Genomic DNA, 24,485 nt, shown 5'->3' on the forward strand with positions numbered 1-24,485 from the left:
CATATCTGTTTGTTCAGAGATAGCAATCATTGTGAGTTACCTGTAAATTACAAATCATATTTTGGTCAGTAGTACCAGGCATTTTCTGTGTGTTACACATCTGGACCCAATCAGGTAAAACAGAATCTCTCAGTAATGAGGCAATGTTTTGGTCCCTGGTGTCATCCACCTATCAACAAAAAATTCATCTAAAGATTTTTTTTCTTGTTAAGAGTTGTTTTGGAATAATGATAGATTTTCTAGGTTAATAGGAAGTAATTAAAGATGAATGGCGCCACTTAGTTTTTAGATCAAAGATAATAGGTAGAAGTACATTTATTTTCTGCTGCCCTGGTAATTAGAAAAACAAAACTGAAATATTGAGAAATGAATGTTGGCTTTTGGTGTAGAAATAGTGAGAAATTTGGAGGAAACTCTCTGTGACGAGCAACATTTTCTGTGCTAAATTAAGCAAGGGGTGTTCTTCATTCATACTATTTCGAAAATAAAGGAAACCATTGGGTTTAACCTTAAAAAATGCTATCAAAAAAGCTGTGGCACCATATGTGTTTTGCAGTTTTATGCACACCCAAAGGTGTTGATAATTCAGAATTTGACAGTTTTATCAACAGATCTTTTATACTAAAAACGCAGCACCCAAAAAAGCTATCGTTGTTGCCTATGTAAATAATTACTTCATTTTAATCTCTAAGTGCCTATATCCAAGTTTAAAGAATATAAAATTGACTACCTTTATAATCTACTTTATAATATTTGAGTAAGTATATGACTTAAATAATTCACAGATATTAATAATAGGTAAAATTACTCATGTAATAAATTACGATTCCTCTCATTCTTCAGTGAGATATATTTTTCAAAGATACTTTTTACCAATAAAGTTCCCATTGATTGAATTATTCACAAATGATGTCAAAATTTTCTTGCAGATAAAATGAACACAATTTGTTTGCAGATCACCTGCAGTAAGAAAATATCACTGTTAATATAAAAAAAATATTATAGATACAGATAATACCACTGAATCTTGTGAAATAATATATTTCAGACAGTTATGCTAAGCAAGTCTAAAATTTGAAAGTACAAAATTCTAATAACTGTCTAGAGTGGAGAAATGTTATATCTCATTGGAAACCGTGGAAGAATCTACCCCTATATTACATATCACTTCACCTCTAAGATGAATGTATCTTTGTTCCCTGTTGATAGTTCCAGCTCAGAGACATCATCCTCACTGTCATCTGTCAATAAACTTCTAGGGCTTGTCTGACCAGTGTCCTGTAAAAAGAGAGAATATTGTTAAATATATTCAAGTTTCCTGTCCAGAATTCTGAATTTTAAGCAAGCAAGACTGCTGACATTTCTGTCTACATTTATGTCAGTATCCAAACTAGTTCAATAACCTCACTTTCATCTGTCTGTCACCATAGAAAAACAGTTACATTTTTTTAATATAGTCAATAAATCAGCTGTTTCCGATTTTATGAGGTTAAATAGTTGAGTATGTATGGCTGTAAGACAAATGATTAGTACTGATAATGTGTTCAGATTTGCTGGTGAGCTTAAATTTCACTCTACTAGATCTTTTTTTATTTATGAAATAAAAATAAAAGAACAGAGTTCCAATGTCCCTCTCGTTGCACATATTTTATCTGTTCAAGGTCAATAATTAAAAACAAAATTTTGTTTTGTTTTTTTAAACTTTTTAAAATTACCTTAGAGAGTTGAAGACTTGAGAGCAATTTCTAATATATTTAATATTTCCAAGGGGCATAACTCTTTACAAATATTTGATCGGCAATTATTTTCAAAACTCTCCGTGACATTGCTAATATTAACCTTTGATATGAATTTGATTAAAATCTGGAAAAAATTGTACATGTGAGAGCGTGTAACAATACAAATTTCCATATAATTAATATTTCTAAGGAGCATAACTCTTTTAAAAATAACTGATCGGCACTGATTTTTAAACTTATCTGAGACATTGCTGTTATAAACAGTATGATAAGTTTCATAAAAATCTGGCAAGAATTGTACACATGAGAGCACTAGCATTGCAATATTCCAAATAATTAATATTTCTAAGGGGCAGAACTCTTCAAAAAATAACTGATCGGCACTGATTTTCTATCTCGTCCAAGACATCGCTGATATAAACCTACAATATAAGTTGCATAAAAATCTGGCAAGAATTGTACACATGAGAGCGCTAACAATGCAATTTTCCATATTATTAATATTCCTAAGGGCCATTACTCTTTTAAAATTTATTGATCTTCACTGATTTTCAAAGTCTTCCAAGACATTGCTGATATAAACTTATGATATAAGTTTCATAAAAGTTAGGCAAGAATTGTTTATGTAAGAGCGCAAACATGAACAGACAGACGCCCGGAATTTCTATTTCCCCCTGCAGCGCGTTGCGCGGGGGACAAAAATGTTCTTGCATTGAAAATGCATAAAATATTTGCTGCTGAAAATTAAACTAGGCATCAATCATACAATTAGCTCCCAGTTAATACAATGATAACATACATTAACCTCCACTAAAACTTATTTATCAGAAAGAATTATCTGATTTCATGTACACTGTCATATGATTTATTACCAATGTATAAATTTGAAGGAATTTTGGCCTTTATTGTGAAAAGACAGAGAAATGTATAGATGGATGGATGACTTCCCATTCAAACTTCACAGCAAAGAACATAACATTAAATCTTTAAATTGAAACAAATTCATCTATAATCCAAAAATCTGACCACACAAGAACATGTTTGATTCAGTTGGGATAAGAATTTTATTTCTGTTCCCACTCCATGTGACTACTGCCACATGCAGCCCTTGTAATTCTTAAAACCAGGTTTCTTTCTCATTTCATTTGGTTCCCATTACTTTACACTACGTTACATTTACCCTTACTCCATGTAAAATGTATCAATAGATATAGGAAGATGTGGTATGAGTGCCAATGAGACCACTCTCTATCCAAGTCAAAATTTATAAAAGTAAACCATTAAAGGTCAGAGTACGGTCTTCAACAGGGAGCCTTGCTTCAACACGGAGCCTTGGCTCTCACCGAACAGTAAGCTATAAAGGGCCCCAAAAATTACTAGTGTAAAACCATTTAAACGGGAAAACCAACGGTCTAATCTATATAAAAAATGAGAAACACTTATGAACCACATCAACAAACGACAACTTCTGAACATCAGATTCCTGACTTAGGACAGGTGCAAACAATTGCAGCGGGTTTTAATGCATGAATATCAAACAAATCTAAAAACTTGAAAAGTTAAGTAAACTATTCAACTAATTAAGTATTGTTTATTTAATCAACTCTTAAACTGTGTGTTTTTTATTTTCGTTGGTATAAAAAAATGATAATATTTTACAAAAAATGTATACATTACACATTATTTTAAAAAAAAGGTGCTAAGAAATAAAAATAGTACTTCTTAAAATTGAAAAATATGAAACATTCTGGAATTATCCATTTTTCTTGAAAAAAAACCCCATTAAACACATAATGGTTTATAACTTTCTAAAAATTAACGTTGAACTGTATTCAAACCTCAAAAGTATTCAATAAAAAACATGACAAGCTGGTGACAAATTGCACATTCAAATGCATATTTGTGATCAGTTCCCCGTCACCAAGGACGATGTCTAGGCAATTATCCTCACATAAAAAACTGAATGAACAATCCCTTTCTATAAACCCCCTTCATTGTCAAAAGGTGTATAATCAAAGTAAATATAAATATGTAAATACACAGGAAATATACAGGTTTGTTACAATATCAGAATCAAACTGATTAGGAATATCTAAGGTAAGATTAAAAGAAAAAAGGGGGGATGACAGTTATTGCGTACATTAGATGCCTTTTGGGTATTTATGTCAATTGGGTGTTGTCTCATTGTCATTTACTCACATTATTCAATATCTTTATAGTTCTAAATGTCATATCATATTTTTGTAATCATTATTTGGTACAATTTCATTAATGACTTATTTTTTGTTTACCAAATGTTTCAAAAAGAAGTCATAAAATGGATAAATGTTGAAAATACTTTATTTCAAAGTTTCCTTCACAAATATTAATGGGTAATTCCATAACAAAATTTTGAAGATTTATTTTTTTATTATGTCTTTTCATTAGTTAATTCAAATTATTATTATCACTTTTACCTATTATTATCATGAATAATTATTTTGATTGTTTTTATTTAAATCTTAATCATGTAATTCACTGCTTCAGACAATTAAGTCATGTATAAATTTGATATAAAGACAATACTGACTACTAAATACACATGTAAAGTTTTATGTTGAAACATGGCTTCCAGCAAAGACCTTACAATCCGTAAAGACATGCACAATGAATAATCATAAACATCTTAATCCACACCCAAAACAATTTTAATAAGTACATCTACCTTTATAAGGTGTTGTTAGGGTCAAAAATATTTTCAAATTATTTCAATTCTAATTATTAAAATATTGAAACATTTCAAAATAACAAAAACAATAAAAATTTCTTCTCTAAAAATAATACGCATTTTCACATTTATCAAAGGATAAATTAAGGATGTCTGAATCAGTATATTTGATCTTTGTCAAAAAGTACAATATAGCTAGCAGCTACTAGTCAACATCTCTGCGTCCTGACAAATATATACCTGGCAGATACGTTTATTACATAGGTGTGTTGACAAAGGAACACTGTAACAGCTAAGGTATGTTTCAGCAACCAAATATCACACATTTTATTTCCTATTTAACTTAATTCATAAACTAAACTATTCTATGTAGGATTAAGAAATACATTTGGAGAGTTGGAAGATTCATAGACTTTTATTTCTTATTCATGTACATTATTTATATATAGTTTAACTTTTGGAATTCAAATAAGATCAAGTGTGGTAAGTTCAAATGTTTTAAATTTTATTTCTACTTCATATACTGGTAAGAAATTCAGAATTTTAAAGAGAATTCTTGTTGTGTCCAACATGAGCTTTGAAGTCTAACATTACAGTATTTAAGAGAAATTGTCCATTAGCCTTCATCAGCTTCATAAAGGGAAATCTATTCAAATTCTTCTTTCTGAAAAGATCTGAGAAGAGTTGCATGACAACCTCCTTAACCGTGAAATGATTTTTTAGAGGTAAATGATAGAAACTGAACGACAGAAAATAGAATTACAATGTTTTAAGACACATTCATTTAGTAATATGAAAAAAATATCAACTGAATGATATTGCATGAGTATAATTAGTTTAATTTCAATTTAAAAATTCAAAAGAATTTTTTAAATGAAAATTTAATGGAACAAATATTATGAACAATTGCCTTAAAATTGTTTGTTTGAATTGATCAATTTTTGTCTTGTGAGAAAATTATAAGGGGAGAAGGTATTCAGGTGAGATTTCATCTCCCTCAACAGAGATCATACTTTTTGGGGATGAGGAGTCTTCCTCAAGATTTGTAAGTGTTTAACAGGTATGCATATGTTAAAAAGATCGTTTATTTTGTTTCTTACTTTATAAAGTTTCTAAATACTAAACAGAATTAAGACTAAATAGTTGATGAGTTCATTCATTGATAAATATATATACATTTCTATGTCGAAATTAAATTTAAAGTATCATATACTCATATGTAATCTGTATATTCCATTATGAATTTTACCCATAATGCTCAGTTTTTGATGATGCAGATTGTGTATCAAAGATCATTACTATACATGTACTGATTTTAATGTTTTCTCTTCTTTATCACCTCTTTTAAACATAAGGTAGACATTTATATAACCGTTCATGATTTCTGTAACACTTGACCACCCAAACTGACCTATAGATATCTTTTGTTTAATTGAATTTTCAAATATTTTGGCCTCCAGCATCACTGAAGAGACATTAATCGTTGTAATGTGCATCTGGTGCAGTAAACTTGGTACCATTAATGTTGTTGTCATTGGGTTGCTGTCTCATTCTGATATTACAACACATTTCCTTTTATTCATGTGTTTTTATTTGGTTCATTTTGGAAATAATATAGAAAATGAAATTATTTTATATTGTTATTTAGAATCCATTAAATCTTTTCCTATCTAAGGGGAATAACTCCTGATCAGTATACTTACTTTCATGTTAACCTTAAGTTTACAATAAAATTAAATGAAATAATCAATATTTTCATTAACCTTATTTATCATATAGATGCAGTCAGGCAGAAAGATGAATGACCAGATGGCCATAGACAGATGGGCAGGGTGAGTACTAATTTATACCACCAAATTATTATTGTTAGGTGCAAAAAAAAAATGAATAAAAATATAAAAGAAGAATGTGCCCATGGGACACAGATACCCCCGCTTATGAATATGCAAGAGTCAATGTACTAATTCAACCTAATGACATTTTGTTTTCTTTGAAACTAAATGACATTTGTTTCTGTATGTTGTCATTGTAAATTGCTTGGGGGTTTAAGTGCTCTCAAGGTTCAATAACAAACAGTAACGGGGTTACTCTAGAACGGTGAAAGTGACGCCACCCTAATTTTGAACTTGATCTGTGTTTGGTGGTAATAGGCATTGTGTATAAAATTCATAACATTTGGTTGAGGCAGAGAAAAGTAAAGAGTTAGGAAATGGAAAATTCATCAATTTCTCCTTTTACAAAGGGACATAAATCAAGAATAGTGAAAGTGACGCCACCCTAATTCGAATTTGATCTGTGTTTGGTGGTAATAGGCATTGTGTATAAAATTCAAAGCATTTAGTTGAGGCAAAGAAAAGTAAGAGTAATGAAACAGAAAATTAATCAATTTTTCCATGTACAAAGGGACATAAATTAAGAACAGTGAAAGTTACGCTACCAAAATTCGAATTTGATCTGTGTTTGGTGTTAATAAGCATTGTGTAAAGTTTCATAACATTTGGTCATGACAAATAAAATTGGGAATGGAAATGGGGAATGTGTCAAAGAGACAACAACCCGACCAAAGAGCAGAAAACAGCCCAAGGCTACCAATGGGTCTCCAAAACAGCAAGAAAATCCCGCGCACGGAGGCAGGCTTCGGCTGGCCCCTAAACAAAAATATGTACTAGTTCAGTGAAAATGGACGTCATACTAAACTCCGAAGCATATAAATGAACCAAGATTAAAAAAAACATACAAGACTAACAAAGGCCAGAGGCTCCTGACTTGGGACAGGTGCAAAATGCAGAAGGGTTAAACATGTTTTGTGAGATCTCACCCATCCCCCTATACCTCTAGCAAATGGTTAGAGAATGGAACCCAATTTCAGGACTGCATAAAAAACACATTAACCTGTGATAATCAAAAGATGTCTTTTCAGCATGTTCTCCACAAGAATTAAAATAGCCCTGTGGTATTTTCGTTTTTCAAGTAACTCAATGGAGAAAAAAAAGTTAAGTTTTCCTTTATAATAAACTGAAAGATTAAACATTTGTTATTGCATTTTTAGTCTTATATTTTTCATTTCCAAGTTGGTTGTTTAAATAACACTGTTAGTAATTTTTACAATTGATTTTTATGGTCTTTTAGAGTTAGCCATATAATGTGGGCTTGATGTAAATACTGAATGTTTATTTTTATTAAAATAAGAAGATTTGGTATGATTGCCAATGAGACAACTCTCCACCAGAAACCAAAAGACATAGAAGTTAACAACTTTCATCTTCTTTCTTTTCAATAATTCCCCCATTCCATGGTCTTCCCTCTATTGTAGAAGAAAAATGTCTTTTTCCTCAATTTCCAATTTACAAAGGATTTCAGGTGGTTTGAAGGAAAAATAATTAAAAGGATATCAAAAAATATTTTAATTTTTCCTTTAGCAATATCAATATCTATCTAAATATTATTTGATTCCTAAAAAATAATATAAAAACAATAAAATCTTTTCCCATTTGTAATAACACCTTTTTTAAATTGTCTAAAAAGAAGAAATAAATAAAAAAAATTTGGAGATAAAAGAAAGAGAACAAAATCTATGGCTGTATTTTGACCTCATAATACAGCCAAGCAATTTCATCCATTTAATCAATCTGTCCATTTTGTTGAAATATATATGTTATTTGAATAGGAAGGACAGAATTACTGGTTACAATGTACTAAATAAAGTTACATGGGTGCAGCCATTCGTGAAGGGAACATGACATAGAGATGAAAATAGCTGGCTATCTGTGATTGGTTGTTATATCATTTCTGTATTTTTCTCCTGGAAAGCATTATGAATAAAGTTTCATGCAAGCACAAATTTGTCCTCAAATGTATATGATCAAGGGCCGGAAATGTTTTTTATTTTGATCAAAATTGGGGAAAATTTCTGCGAAATCGTAAGGTATGGTGAATAACCCAAAAATTCACCAAGAAAAGCCATGGGACCATATATATTTAAGTGCGGTAAAATCACAAATAGATTTTGAGCTCAAATTAGACAACAGCAGTTTTTCCATAAATAGTTTATTAAAAACACCATTTAAGGAGATAATTGCTAAAAATAGCATTGCCGGCAATGGGGCCAACATTTAGTACTTTATATTCTACTGGCCAGCATTGTAGTTGTTTATTTTTTCTATCTAACCTGGTAATACTATGTGTTTTGTTTTTGTATTATTGACCTTTGACCCATATCTACTTATATTCAATTTAACAGTTTGAGAGCAGACAACATGAGTGCTTTAGAAGAAAGGGCTACAGTTATGTTGTGGGCAGCCTTACACAGACAGGATATAGGAGCTGTACAAAATATGATCCGAGATGGAGTAGATGTCAACGAACAAGATATTGTAAGTCATATTAACCATTTAACAAAGGACTTTTCATCGCTGTTCATCATCTAAAAGTCACAGTGAGAGACTGTGAGACCTCATGGAGCAAAATTTCACACCTGCAAGTTCTAAACAACCTCAGTGCCAGTTTGAGTAGAATACTGCCAGTTTGAGTGGAATGCTATATGTAGTACAATGTGCCTTTGACAGCACTAATATCAGATAGTGTCAACAAATTAAAACTATAACAGACAAAGAAATCTATAAAATACTGTTGTAAGATACAGAAACAATACATGTACTTATATTTAGGCAGCCAGGGGCGACATCACAATATTTCAACGTTTCATTTCTTTCATAAGGAAAGTGTCACAAAACAGTTGAATATTGTCTTACCGGTATATATATATATAAATTTGTTGGTTCAGTGGTCCAGAGTGCTGGACAGTGCAGGCAATGTTGCCACGATGTCAAAGAAGCATGGGTTAGAATCCTGCTGAGGGAAAAGCAAATATTTGGTAACTCAAAATGCAGATCTAACATTGCCGGGCTAAATTTGAGACAATTATATATAAATACTGTGTTAACCCTGTATAACCACAGGTTATCTGATGGAGAATGTGGTAAAGTTGTCACAGGTTTAGACATATATATAATATATATAGATATATATATAACTTAACTTACAATCAGCAAAGGTATGACTAATGTCAGTGATGTTTATGCATCATCAGTATTTATGATTTGAGAGTATTACTCCATCACAATAATGACAGTGTGATCAGACTTTAAAATGTATCTTCCTTATGATGGTTACAGCCATTTGATATAAGTTCTCACAAACATCTCATGTACTTGGCTTCCCAAACTTTGGATAATTAAGAAAGACAATCTTAATACTTAAGAAGGTTGAAAATAAAAAAAATAAAGGATAATAAATTCAACACATAAGCAGGCAAGGAAAGTTGTGTCCTTTCCCACCTCTGTCTGGAAAACATATCTTGCTTTCAGAAACAAACAACTGATGAAAAAACTAGATTGTTGTTCACAAAATAAGCATATAAAGATCCATTTGGTATGCTGTGAAGTAGTTTCAATGATTTCTACATAAAGAAACACTAATGACTTTTTGTAGAAGAGGTTGACAGCTAGGGATGGATTTCTATGTAACCCGAAAAAGTCATAGTGCAGGGATCTAGTATGAAGCACATGTTTGAAGCATTTTTTTAAATCTCCAACATTGATAACACAGACTTGTATGAAACTGAGTCACAAATAAAATAAATGACAAATGAGTTGTTTAAGGAGTGACATGTCATTTTGTTGAACAATCTGACATCAGATACTAAATCAACGTACTACAGTGTGTAGGCTTGATGGGAATGATCATTATGTGAATGTTTATATGTATGAAACATCAACAGTCATCTGATAAAAGTCATGATTATTTTGCAGTCCATCAGTTTTAATTGCCCATTCATTCATTATCATCACTTCCTGCTAAATTACTCAACAAATATCCTGATGTGATCCTATTAATTCCCCAATTCATAAATTATTTACTGCCAAATTATTCAACAAATATCCTGATGTGATCAAAGTAATTCCCCAATTCATACATTATTTTCTGCCAAATCATTAAAAAAATATCTTGATGTGATCCTTGGTTCTCTAAAAGTTTGTATTGATTCTAAATTAAATCAGATTGTTATGCAAACCATCGAAGTATTTGTTAGATTCCTTTGCTCATTTTTCTGCTGAAGATCCGTGGTTCTCTCTGGCTTTCTCCACCAATAAAAACTGACTGCCACGAGATAGCAAATAGTGCTGAAAGTGGTGTTAAACAATTCCTGTATGTGTTCAAATGCCTGGTTTTGTATTGTCAATCTGCATTTTCAATTTTTATTTCCTTAATCTTATAAATCATTCATTATATATAGAGATATAATTTTGCTGCTTTTTTATAAGAAAAAATATATATCAGATAAGTGAAGTCAATGAAACCACTAATCTAAAAAAATGATACAGTGTACATTTGCCATCTACAATGATTAGCATTCAGAAATTAAAAAATTTCACAATATTTTGATCTTATTTTTCAGAATGGGATGACACCACTGTTGGTGGCCTGCTATATAGACAGTATAGATTTAGTGGCTGAGCTACTGAGGGCTGATGCTTGTGTTAACAGTGTTAATAATGTGAGTCAAAACTCTATAGGGAGATCAAGATTCTGAAAATTTGCCAAGTCTGATTTCTCTGTTTTCATAAAAAAAAAAGGGCTAAAATCACGGTAATATTGTGTCTACTTTTGGAACTTTGGTTAAGCAAAATACAAAACTAACAGAATTTGTTAATGATCATGCTAAAATAATCAGTAAAGAGTAAATAAATTACATATTAAGATGCAGTCAGTTGATGATTTTTTTGTTTAATTTCATGACTCAAATGAAAAAAAAAAATCTTCAAAATATTCCATAACAGCAGATGCACAACTCCAATATGTGTGCAATCTTTTTGTCAAGTCTCAGGAATCTGGGTTGAAAACAGTAGGAGGAGTTGATTACACAAAATAGGTGCAAATGTTTCCCTGCTTACCTAACTGCAAGTATGACATCCCCATATTTTAAGCTAATGTTTCACTTTGTGAAACCCATTTAAACATATGGTTTGATTTTTTTTCTGTTGTATCACTTACAATAACTTCAAAGATGAAAACCAAATTGAAATCTTTTTTCATGTCTAGATTGTAGAAAAGATTAAGCATAGAAATAAAGGTTTTGCTTATTTTTTGGAAAAATGCCAATTTTAGAAGGTCAATGTTAAAGTAAGTATAATCCTGTAAAATTTACAGTTTTATTAAAACTTTGGTTATTTATAGACTACTAAATATCATTACATAATAGTTGAATTTTTAATTGCAGAATTATAAGTTAGCCAAAAAACTCTTATCATACTATACATGACCCTTTAAAATATTTTAAACAGTGTCAAGAAGGAGAGTCTGACAAACTGTTACAGAAACCATGGCGAAAAATATAATCAACTCTCAAAACAAGTGCAGCAACTCACAAAAATAATAAAACACACAATCGTTTTTTTACAATTGATGGAAATAGTGAGATGATAAAAGAAGGTAAAAATGTGAAAAGCAAATGTTTGACAATGAATTCAGGATTTATCTATCAACAGATCAAAGAAAGAAATCCTGCAGATGACCCACAGAAAATTGGTATTCTGTCATCTAAGAGTTATGATGTTCTTATAATATATTAAATGATCTGATATCACAATATGAAAAATAATCATTTGTTTTTGTATTTTTCAGACTGGACATTCTGCCTTGTACTTGGCTGCTAAGAATGGTAACAACCAAATTGTAGATTTATTATTACAGTATAAGCCAAGAGTCAATGCTATGTCTAAGGTAAATATTAATCAGATGTTAAAAAAGGGGGGGGGGGGTGCCTAATATTTCAGAAAAAGTTGACTTAAAGAGTTGGCTCAGAAACTTTAGTACTATATATGTGCCTTTGACTTATACCCATAAAACCATTAATTCACAGAGAGGTCATTTTCTATATAAAAACACTTTTGATGGGCATATATAATTTTTTCTCCCCTTCTCAGTCAGACGACCTCAGTTGTCTCGTAGGAGCATGCTTGTCAGTTGTTGGTTCCAACACTGGCCAGGTCAAACCAAACTTGTAAATTCGTATTTGCTACTTCTCTGCTTTGCTCATGCAGCAGATTGGGAGTAAATGTAAAGACTAGAGTTATTGACATATTATTGGTATAAAATTGCATTGAAACTAGGTTCATTCTTGATCTATTATTGCAAATTAAGCCATGTCTTAGGTAAATCATGTCAACTTTAGTAACAAATAAATCATTGATATATTGCCTAGATTTAAGTCATTAATTCATACCTAATAGCAATGGTTTTCTGTTGTCAGCTTGTAAACAAATTATGTAAGAGTAGAAAAAAAATATTAGAAGTTTACATAGATCTTTATAACTTCTCTTTGTTCATTGCCATTACTTCTTGTCAAAATAATAACAAATTAGAAATACTTAATGATAGTGTTGACAAATTAGAAATATTTGATGCAAAGACCAAGGCCACACCAAATCGATGTATTGTTGTATAGATTTTTTCTGTTAATACTGAATATAGGGCAAAGTGAGAAATATTTTAATTTTCTTTTATGAAGTTACAAAGAGCTAATGGACATATCAAAATATGAAATGGAAGTTGAATTCATTTAAAGGATTTTACCAGAGGGACAGAGCAATTATTTTTATTTTTATTTGAAAATTCAAGATTAGTTGAAACAAAAAGGATTTAAAATTAAAATTAAACACAATGTGTTAAAGTGAGGAATTCAAATTAGGAGATAGCCTTTAATTATATAAGAACAACAAATCTATTTGGTGTCTCCTTGAATGGCAATTTTGTTACTACTTTTTTTTTTGAGTAGACACTATAAGCTGTTTTGAATGAATGAGAAAGTCCTAAAGCTTGATAAAAAGTACTGCTATTTTTAACTTTGTTACTTTTTATAGTTCAGTGGTATGACAGCTCTTCATGAAGCTTCACACAAAGGTCATCATCAGGTCGTACAAACTTTGTTAGAGCATGGAGCTGATGTGAATGCTCTGGATAAGGTGAGTTCAACAAAGTTAATAAAAGTATAATTACTAAAAAAACAATGGCATTCATTTTCACCATGATTTGTTTAATTTAAATTGATTAAAGATTTCTTTCCTTGGAAAGTTAAGTTTTCTTTATTTTATTAGTTTTAAAATTGTATGACTATCAAGTTTACAGAAATTTGTATGACTATCAAGATTACAGAAATTTGTATGACTATCAAAATTACAGAAATTTGTAAGTCTATCAATATTACAGAACATGAAAAGACTGATGTACAAGATTTTGAATGGTTACTCCACCTTTAACTGATACTGAAAGGGGATGAATATTTGTTAAATTAAATTTCCATAGATATTTTTTATTTGTTATTTCAGTTTTTTCTTAACTTTTGGTGTTGTCCACTTTTAGATGCTTAGATTACCTGTATACATAAATGTGCTGTTGGGTTACTGTCTTGTTGATGTTTGGGCTAAATATCTATTTACTTAAATAATTTGTGAAATTTGTAAAATAAAATTCAGCAAATAGTTCTTAGTTTTAACATTTACAATTACATTGTCTTTAAACATACATTTCAGATGAATAAGATGCCTGAATTCTATGCAGCAAACCAAGCAACAAAAGATTTATTTAAGAGATTTAGAGAGAGGTACCCACAATACAACATCTCACACGAAACAAACGGATTCCGACCTAAAACAGATGATTCAGAGATTGATGAGATATTGAAAAAATATGCAGAAGACAGCAAGAAACCAGAGGATAATGAGAAGCTTGAAGAGTTATTCAAACCACTTAGTTTTGAGGACATTTATAAAAAAAATGGTGATGAGGGAACAAACAAATCATATAAAAGAGAACCTGTCGTTCCAAAGCAGTTCTCTCTCAATACAGAGCTTGGAACAGAGGGCAAGATTTCATCAACAAGGGATTTAATTCAGAAAAAGCTAGACGAATATAAAGTGCCACCAAAGCAAGATTCTCAATATTCGAAAAGAGTGGCTTCCCAAAAGGTGGCACCTATGGAAGAGTCCCAAAAGGTGGCACCTACAGAAGGTACTCAAAGAGTGGCAACAGAAGATACTCAAAAAGTTACACCAACAGAAGATACTCACAAAATGGAACCAACTGAAGTTTCTCAAAAAATTGAACCAATTGAGGATTCTCAAAAAGTGGATTCAGCTGAAAATTCTGAGAAAATCAAAGCAAGGAAAATGAATGTTTTTGACAGATTATCTAAAAAGTAATATATCTTCAGACAATTTGAGAAAAATAAATCGCTCACACTCAAAACATTTTGATGCAAGTGACAAGGTTCATGTGCTTTTCTCAAAGGAATAATAAGCTTCTATGTACAGATAATTCAAATTCTTCAAATGGATAAAAACTTCATCATTTAGTTGATTATTTTATAAATTCTTAATAAAGTTACATTCAAGATTCTAGATTTATATTTTGAATAAAAGAGATGAAATGATTTATGTCAACTAGACAGCCACTAAATGACATATTATTAACTGAAATATTATTAAATGCTGATCCCCTACAGTGAATGTATAAAGGCACATAACCCTACCTACCAAATGTAGAGTTAACTCCACTTACCAGATTATTCAATTCATGAATTTCTTTGTTTCTTTGAACTGTTTCTGTGATTTTCTTCTGTAAATCATTCAACTGGTTACATTCTCTGTCTGAAGTTACCTGTAAAACAAAATAAACTGTTGACACAAAGAAATGTTTTATATTATAAAGAAAAAGTTAAAATTAAAATAACAAAACTTTAATATGTTACCTATGTAAATATATGCAAAACTTGTAAGTCAATGAATATGATATCTCTGTAGAAATCAATGAACAATGACTGAGGATAAATATGATATCTCTGTAGAAATCAATGAACAATGACTGAGGATAAATATGATATCTCTGTAAAAATCAATGAACAATGACTGAGGATAAATATGATATCTCTGTAAAAATCAATGAACAATGACTGAGGATAAATATGATATCTCTGTAGAAATCAATGAACAATGACTGAGGATAAATATGATATCTCTGTAAAAATCAATGAACAATGACTGAGGATAAATATGATATCTCTGTAAAAATCAATGAACAATGACTGAGGATAAATATGATATCTCTGTAAAAATCAATGAACAATGACTGAGGATAAATATGATATCTCTGTAAAATCAATGAACAATGACTGAGGATAAATATGATATCTCTGTAAAAATCAATGAACAATGACTGAGGATAAATATGATATCTCTGTAAAAAAGAGATATGCTGATGATTATGCAACTGCATACAAAATATCATTGACTTTGAAACTTTTCCATATAAAATTAGGAGATGTGGTATGATTGCCAATGAGACAACTATCCAACAGAGTCCAAAAAGTTTACATGTTGAAGTTTGTGACAGCTTAGGTCTGTTTGATAGGGAATGGAAAAGTCTAAAATCAATGAACCATTACTGTGGCCTTGGAAATGAGATGTTCTAATGTGAATACAACTGCATACCAAATATTATTGACTTTAACATGTCAAATATGAAAAACATTCAAAGTCAATGAAGCAAGACTGAAGGTTCAGGATCAAATCATATCTGTGAAAATGAGTTATGTCAATGCTAATTCAAATGCACACCAAATATCATTGATTTATCATGAGTAGTCCCTTTAAACTTTCAAGCTTAGAACTAATTACAAACTTTTAACAAATTGATGATGCAACCCAAGCCTGAAACAGCACTCCTACCTAAGTCAAAGAGATAAAAAAAAATCTATTATGAATAAGAAAAGTGGGAAATGTATTAAAAAGACAGCAATTAAATATCAAAAACAAAAAGTAATAGAAGAAAAATAGAAGTCAGCATACAGTTCTTATGATAGGGACTTTTGTGGCTTACTGTGCGGTATGGGTTTTACTCATTGTTGAAGTCTGTACAGTGACATATAGTTGTTTACATCATTTCCTTTGATATCTAGTGGATAGTTGTCTAGCTTGCAATTATACCACATCTCCTTATTCTTAAAATTATACTCATCAAAAACCACTCTTATAAATGCAACTTGTTTGGTTTTTTTACAAGCAATGCCTCAGGATACTAGTATTACAATAAATAAAGTAAAAATATAATAACAAGCTTTGATCTATATAAGCATAAATTTAATCATATCTTGGTAAACTTACTGGTCCTGATACTTTAGGTATAAGAGGAGGTGGTAAAGCAGACAGAAACACAGCTGTGGCAGTCTGAAATCAGAATAAGTAAACATAATCATTTCTAACCTCAAAGTTCTAATATTCGTACATGCTTTTCTATGACCACTGAAACATATACTGTGCTGTTCATAATAAGAACCAATTCATAAGTATACATATATTTAATATTTGTTTTTCATTCATTGTTTTTGCATAAATCAGGTTGTTGTTTGTCTTGTTTCGATTAATTCACATAATAGAATGACAGGGCCTGTTACAGCTTACTGTATGGTATGGGTTTTGCTCAATTTTGAAGGTGACCCATATATATAGTTGCTTTTCTCTAATTCTTTGGCAATTAAATCTTTCTGGACTCATTGTTATACAAATTTAATCAATTTAATTTCAAATTCACAAAACAAAACAAAACAAGGTCATAAGAAGAATGCGTCCATTGGACACAGAAGCCCCTGCTAGTAACTATGCAAGAGTCAATGTATTAATTCAAACTTTTGAGCATAGAAATGAAATGTGTGGTCAGTATAAATAACAGTTAGAGTTCAAACAAAAGAAATTCTTCCATTTATAGAGGTGTATAACACACTTATTCAAACTAACATGTGTTTGGTTGTGCATAAGTTTCATAACTTTTGGTTGAAGCAATTGGGTATGGAATTGGCAGGTTCATCAATTATTCCATTTATAAAGAGACATAATTCAAAGACAGTAAAAGTGATGCGTCCCCAATTCGAACTGGATCTGTGTTTGGTGGCAATAAGCATTGTGTTTAAGTTTCAGAACATTTGGTTTTGGCAAAGTAAAGTTGGTGTGGAAACAGCAAACTCAGCAATTTTTCTGTATATAAAGAGACACAAATCGAGAACAGTGAAAGTGATCCCACCTAAATTTGGACTTGATCTGTGTTTAATGGTAATAAGCATTGTGTATTAGTTTTATAACATTTGGTTGAGGCAAACTAAAGAACAGAAACCAATTTTGTGATGTATGGATAGAGGTACGGATGTACAAACGGACAAGGGTAAACTTTAACATGCTTAATGCCCCATCTGCTTAAGGGTGGGTGCATTAAATTACTAAAAAAAAACATTCTATTAAGGATGTATACCTCTGAGGAGCTAAAAATTTCTAGAATAAAACTTTTTTTCTTAACCTGATTTTTGGGTTTATATGACTGTAAGAAAGTAATTGATGAAGAAAAAATCATATGGTGGTGTACTTCTTTTTTTGCTACGGCCATTTAATAGTACTCCATTTTTGATGATTTTCCCATTTTCATCAGTTTTTACCCATTTTTGGGTTATTATCATGAAAAAAATCAATTTCACAATTTATAACTTTTTTTCACACTTTCACTAAAGATGAAGTGGTCCAATCAGAATAAATTTAACTTAAAAAAACTATAAGAAGGTGTTAATATAAGAAAGTTCTATAAAATTTTGTTACTTTTTTGTGTCAAATCAAGGATTTGTATAGTACTATACAAATCCTTGGTCAAATTGACCATGCAGCCAATTTTGTAAATTTAGGATTTTTCTCTTTTTTTTTCGAACAAAAAGCATATTATTTCAACTTCTTTGTTATAAATGACTGAAAAAATACATATCTAAGAATTTTGAAAAGAAAAAATTGATATGGGATCTACATATTTTTGGTAAAATCATTTCTTTGTACCCCTTACCCATTTTCTCAACATTTTGGCTGATGACACTGACCGCATTGGTTATAACATTTAAAAATGTTATTACTCAAAAACTACTTATTGTAAATACACAATTTTTTCACAGAGTTAAGTTTGATTATAATATTTTTTAAATTCATTGATATTTTCCCCTTGCATCAGATGTTTCGGAAATTGTTCCCGAAAGAGATTTCAACAAAACTGAAACATCAGAAGAATACATCCTTTACCTGAACTCATGGGTTAGTGATTAGTCCAAAGTCAGGACCATGAATTTCAGTGGTATTCATTAGTTCATGTCTGTCGTATTTGTTTTTGCATTGTTATAAATTAGGCTGTTAGTTTCCTTGTTTGAATTGTTTCTCATTTCTCATGTCAGGGCCTTTTATAGCTGACTATACCTTATGGTTTTTTTGTAATTGTTGAATAATTTACAGTGACCTATAATTGCTTATATCCACGTCAATTAACTCTGGGGTATAGAATCGATATTGAATAATATTTAAATATTTTATAACATCTGAATTGTTAAATATAAAAATAAGGAGAGGTGGTATGATTGCCATTGAGACAACTATTCACCAGAGTTTAAATGAAGTGGATATAAGCAATTATAGGTCAGATATAAAAGGCCCTGACATGACAAAATGTTTCATACAGAAAGTACAAACATTTAACAAATTTGATGATACTACATAAATAACACATATATGAGAGGGTGATAGAGCAGATTGTTACCCCAAGAAAAACATTGTCAACTTGAGTTCAAGAAACTAAACATAACATTGACCAATGAACCATGAAAATGAGGTCAAGGTCATGTGAACCCTGTCATACAGACATGTTAACAATATAATCATTCAATACAAACAATAGAGTTGACTTATCATTTGTAGCTTCTGAGAATAGGACCTTATCGAAAAACTAAATGTTGACCAATGATCCATGAAAATGAAGTCAAGTTCAAATGAATCCTATCATAACATGAATCATAGTACATCCCCTTTTACTAACAGTACTGTTGATTCATTACTAATCTGTGGATAAGCAGATAACAATTTTCGTGAATTCGTGGGTAAAGGTAAACCAAGAATTTGAATTTTCAATAAAATACAAATTTTCAAACGCTTAATATGCAAGCATTGACAAAACCAAAAAAATCAGTCCACAAAAATTGGTACCCTAAAAATAAACGAGTCCACAGTATCTTAGAAACAGACCTAATCTCAACTTAACATAGATACCCTAACCATGAAAATTGAGTCAAAGTTAGATGAACACTGTCAGATTGTCATGTACATCTTATAAACAATATCACTGAAATATAACTTGCATTATCTTGGATTATGGACCTCACCATGAAAACTACAACATTGAACAATAAACCATGAATATGAGGGCGATGTCAAATGAACCCTATAAGATGGACATGTATACCTTACAATTATATATACCTAATATATTTGACCTATTGCTTATAATGTTGGAGAAGCCAACCAAATCACTAAATGCACATTGATTGTGACAAAGTAAAGTTAGAGTGTGGAAACAGCAAATTATGCAATTTTTCCATTTATAAAGGGACGGACAGACGAATAATCTCGGGGGAGACAAAAACCAAATGCAAAAAAAGGACTAGTGCTGTCAGTGCTTTTATTGCTCTTCTTCATCTAAATTATTACAGTGAGACCTTCAACAAGGAGCAAATGCTTACACCTCACATCAAGTTCAAGAAACCCTAGCATTTGTTAGAAAGGAATTCATTTCTATATGTTGACCATGCTACCTCTGCACATTAAACAACACAGCTATGGGGGTAATGCAAACAATTATTGAGTAGTGAAATCTAATAAAACTTTCATAAATTGCCCAACAATGTCACCACCAATAACAAAACAATGCAAACATTTACAAAACCACAGTGAAATAGTATGGTATATAAAAAGGGCACACAATTCTGATGGAGTTGCATGCAACATAAGTTAGCTCAAGAATGGTTGCAGTCTCATTGACATATACCCCAAATCTCCTTTAATTCATATCTATTGTCAACATATAGTCTTTAATGATATAAGAAGTGTCTTGGCCATATATCAAGATATAAATTACTGAAGTCTAGACAAGAGTTCCTTTTTTGTTTGTTGCTGTATATCATATTTGTTTTGTGAATAAATCAGGCTGTTTCTCTTTGAATTGTTTTACTTTTTTCATTATGGGGCCTTTTATAGCTTACTATGTTGTATGGGTTTTGTCTATTGTTGAAGGCCGTATGGTGACCTATAACTGCTTTTATCTTCGTCATTTGAACTCTGGTTGATAGTTGTCTCATTGACAATCATACCACTTTTTCTTATTTCTACGACAAAACAAAACAAAAGGAAACAACTTTAAAGACAACCACTGACTAAATGTTCTCAACTTTGAATTGGTGTTGTTTTGGTGTTGTTTTGGATATATTGTGTTGTTTGACAGCTGTGTTACTGATATTACCAAAGGATATTTTTGATAACTTATTGTTACTAAGTGATAAGAGGTTAGGTACGACATTTATGCCAGAACACTGTTAAATAACACCAAACAAATCCATTATCTTATATATATTTATTAACTAAAACATCCAATATAGACAGAAACTCAGAAAACAAAAAAGATAACATTATTTTAATTTAACCTCAAACACATTCACACTAATTTCATACTTTCTCCGACAATTGGACACAATTATAAAAAAATTATCAATTGACAATGAGACTAATAAAAAATATTTATTGACTATTAGAATAGTTTGTTGCTAATATCCTTCCTAAAGCACACAGTACATACTCTTGCACACATGAAATATCAAATCAAGTAATATTTTTTTTTATAAAAATATACACATGCAGGCATGTCTTTACACATATACACATGTCTTTACATATATAAAACATGTCTTTACAAAATATACACATGTCTATATTCTATACATAATATATACACATGTCTTTAAATAAACACACTTCATTATTTACAAAGCACTAACTAATAAATAATGTTTACTTCATTTCAATGTAACATGTATAGTGACCTTTCTATCTTGTTTTGGAAAAGAAATAAAGAAATATTTTTTTTTCATATGAAGTCATTTTCTTTTTTTTTCTTATTCAATGTTCATATTGCAAAACTTGATAGAGAGTTTAGAAGGCTTAATTTCTGCCCTTACAGTGTCATGCCATTTTCAGTTGAGACAATTTCTGTCAAAACTATTATAAGTTGTAAGCTAAAATGAATTATTCATGCATTCTGTGGCCATACATAATTTTTACACTGAACTTTTCAATACAAAATCAGATATCTCAAAAAGGTTTTGCAATGTTCTAATATTCAATTTTCTTTTGGTTTTTATTTTCATCATTCAAATTTTTCCCTATTTCAATAAAAATTTCTAATTCCTGCAAAATTAATTTTAGCAGAAAACATTAGTTTTCATGTAAGTCATGAAAACAATTAAAGCAGCAAAATTTGAAAAATAAATAAATAAATAAATAACACTGAATAATAATACTCAAACTCACACTGAGACTTTTTGAACACCTATTAACAATTCTAGATCATGGAGTATTACTTGCTGCACTATATTGCTACAGAAGAATTCATTGTTGGGTCAGTATTCAATGAGAAAAAGTTAGTTTATCATGTTAACCACTAATAAAGTCTGTTCTCTAAGATATCAAGGTACACTCGATGCTGAAGTCGACACCGGAAGAAATCTCTGATTTGTTTCTTAATAAAATGTATCCAGGTATTCTCAAATTCCTTTAAATCAAACTTCTGACAAGTTACTGTCTTCACTGCAGTCATGATGTCAGGATCCAGACAGTCAAGTGTGGTCAAATTAGACTTGGTAACACACTGGTGCAGTTCAGGTATGGAAAAAAGCTGCCACATGAGATCTCGGGCAAATAGGTGTGGTTTCTTCTCATTGATCTCCATAAAGGCAAAAGAACTGATCTGTTTGGTCGTGTAATCAAAGAATTGCCTGTACTCATACTGAATGTCACTGTAGTCTTCCATCAAAGCTGCAAACTTTGACACAGGAAATCTTGGATTGAGAAGATATGGTGGAATCTTCATCAAATTCTGAATGTTGCTTCTGCTGTTTTGAGCAGGGTAGGAGTTGGTGACTTTCTTCCCCTTGTACTTCTTACAGATGTAACCAGCAATGGTGGAGGGACTACATGGTGAGGTCTGTATTGTTTTCTGTTGAGGGGTAAGATTAGTAGATGAAGATACTTGGTTGACAGACACTGGACCATCACAGCTTGCATAAACCTTTCGTCTTTTCCCAGAAGGTGTGTTCTCACATGACATGTAGTTTTCAAAGTTGACATCACATACCATCTTCATAGGTGTTGACTCAAAGAGCCGTTTGCGAGCTGATTGTCTAGTAGTGACACCTACTGGACTTGTATCTGGTGTTGGCTGATGGTGATGTGCACTAACTCGAGCTGATTGTCTAGTAGTGACACCTACTGGACTTGTATCTGGTGTTGGCTGATGGTGATGTGCACTAACTCGAGCTGATTGTCTAGTAGTGACACCTACTGGACTTGTATCTGGTGTTTGCTGGTGGTGATATGCACTAACTCCTTCAGTCTCAACATTGGTGATATACTGTGTAGAACAAATTGGTTGAACAGGTTGGTCTGAATGACCTGACTGACTGGTTGATACTGGTAATGGTGATGATGCTGAAGAGCTTGGATTGTCTTGTTGTCTGTTGACTAGTAACTTGGTTGTTGTTTGATTTGGTTGTTTACAACTTGACTGGCTTGTAGCTGTTGTTATTTGGTGAAGGTTTTCCTTAGATGACCATCTGTTTGTGGCTGAATGTCCAGATAAAGGCTGAGGGCTGACTTGACTGCAGACTGATGGACTACCTTGGTGCACATAGCAGAAGAGATCATCGAATGTAGAGTCAACATTAATGTCCAGTAGATCATCATGCAGCATTGTAACATTCTGGTGTCTGTTGTACGTTTGGTTTAATGAGTTGATCAGTTCATTGTTGATTTGCTCTTCTGTCTTTTCGTTGTCACTAGAGGGAAGTGTTGTCATGGAGATGAAGGAATCTCTTAGAAGGCTCTGGAGTTCTGTTGCTTCATCCTCATTAAGCAATGAGCTGTGTACAGACAAGTCAGACATACTTGGTGATGACAAACAGATAGTCAACAACTGGTCAAGTACTTTTGAAGTTGTGTCTAGGTGATTTGAGTGGTTGTTCAATGGTTGACTTAATGAAGTTACTGATGGATGTTCTGTGTAAGTACACTGAGATGTTGGTAACTGACTTTCAACAATACTGACTTGTGGATAGTTAGGTGTTGAAATGGTTGGAAGTACTTCCAGTACAGAGGTGAAAGTTGGTTGTTGACTTACTGAGGGTATACTGGCTGGACTGTTGTTGATTGGCTGTTGATCTTCATCTGCTGTCGTTATTGGTAGCAAACAAGAAGAAGCATCTGAGGCTGTAGTGGAAGAGTTGATGATGGTTTGTTGTCTAGGAGATATTTTAGCTGGAACATGAGTCCCTTTACAAGAGGAGCATGATTTACCTGATGATTTGATTTTCTTCTCGATGTCATTAATCAGGTTTCTGACAGACTTGACTGGTGTTGGACTAAGCTGTGGTGTATTCTTGTCACAAAAGTCACTGGCTCCAGTATAGTATGGTAGCTTGAAGGCTGCCACTATAGGATTATTTGATGTTGGTGAGGTCATTACTTTGTTGGTTGGTGTTGTGATGACTGGCTGAGTAGATGTAACATGTTCAAACTCTGAACTATTGTTGAAACTTGTTTCCTTGACTAATGCTGACTGGTTTGGTAGTACATTGGTCGATTGATGCTGGTTTGGTGTAGGCATAGCTGTTAGATTTTGGTAAGTCTTTGGTATGACTGACTGATTAGCTGCTACTGGTAATATGGCTGGTATTTTGGTTATAGACATGGTTGACTGATTTTGGCAAGACATAGAGCCAGCTGGTTTAAATGGAGTATCTAGAAAGTTGCCAAAGGCTACAGCTGACTGATTCTGGTAGGAAAATGATGGTTGTGGTAATATAGATGACA

The 24,485-nt window shown here is 31.6% G+C and overlaps 2 protein-coding genes across 3 annotated transcripts in view; one reads left to right on the forward strand and one right to left on the reverse strand.

The window, feature by feature from the left end:
• Positions 1–24,485, reverse strand: part of LOC127707004 (C2 domain-containing protein 5-like) — a 93,149-nt gene that overhangs the window by 17,907 nt on the left and 50,757 nt on the right. For both annotated transcript variants that reach the window (XM_052211771.1, XM_052211770.1), the window contains exons 20-23: positions 16,665–16,727; positions 15,064–15,162; positions 1,174–1,278; positions 41–169 (exon numbers count right to left, since the gene is read on the reverse strand). In XM_052211771.1, coding sequence (XP_052067731.1) covers positions 41–169; positions 1,174–1,278; positions 15,064–15,162; positions 16,665–16,727 — 396 coding nt within the window. The remainder of the gene's footprint in view (positions 1–40; positions 170–1,173; positions 1,279–15,063; positions 15,163–16,664; positions 16,728–24,485) is intronic.
• LOC127707005 (ankyrin-3-like) lies at positions 4,674–14,898 on the forward strand. Its single transcript, XM_052211772.1, has 7 exons — positions 4,674–4,743; positions 6,226–6,278; positions 8,687–8,819; positions 10,904–11,002; positions 12,130–12,228; positions 13,368–13,469; positions 14,037–14,898. Exons 2-7 carry the CDS (start codon positions 6,226–6,228, stop codon positions 14,703–14,705), a joined length of 1,155 nt encoding a protein of 384 aa, XP_052067732.1. The 5' UTR covers positions 4,674–4,743; the 3' UTR covers positions 14,706–14,898.

Source organism: Mytilus californianus, unplaced genomic scaffold (assembly GCF_021869535.1).
Source record: "Mytilus californianus isolate M0D057914Y unplaced genomic scaffold, xbMytCali1.0.p SCAF_6, whole genome shotgun sequence".
NCBI lineage: Eukaryota > Metazoa > Mollusca > Bivalvia > Mytilida > Mytilidae > Mytilus > Mytilus californianus.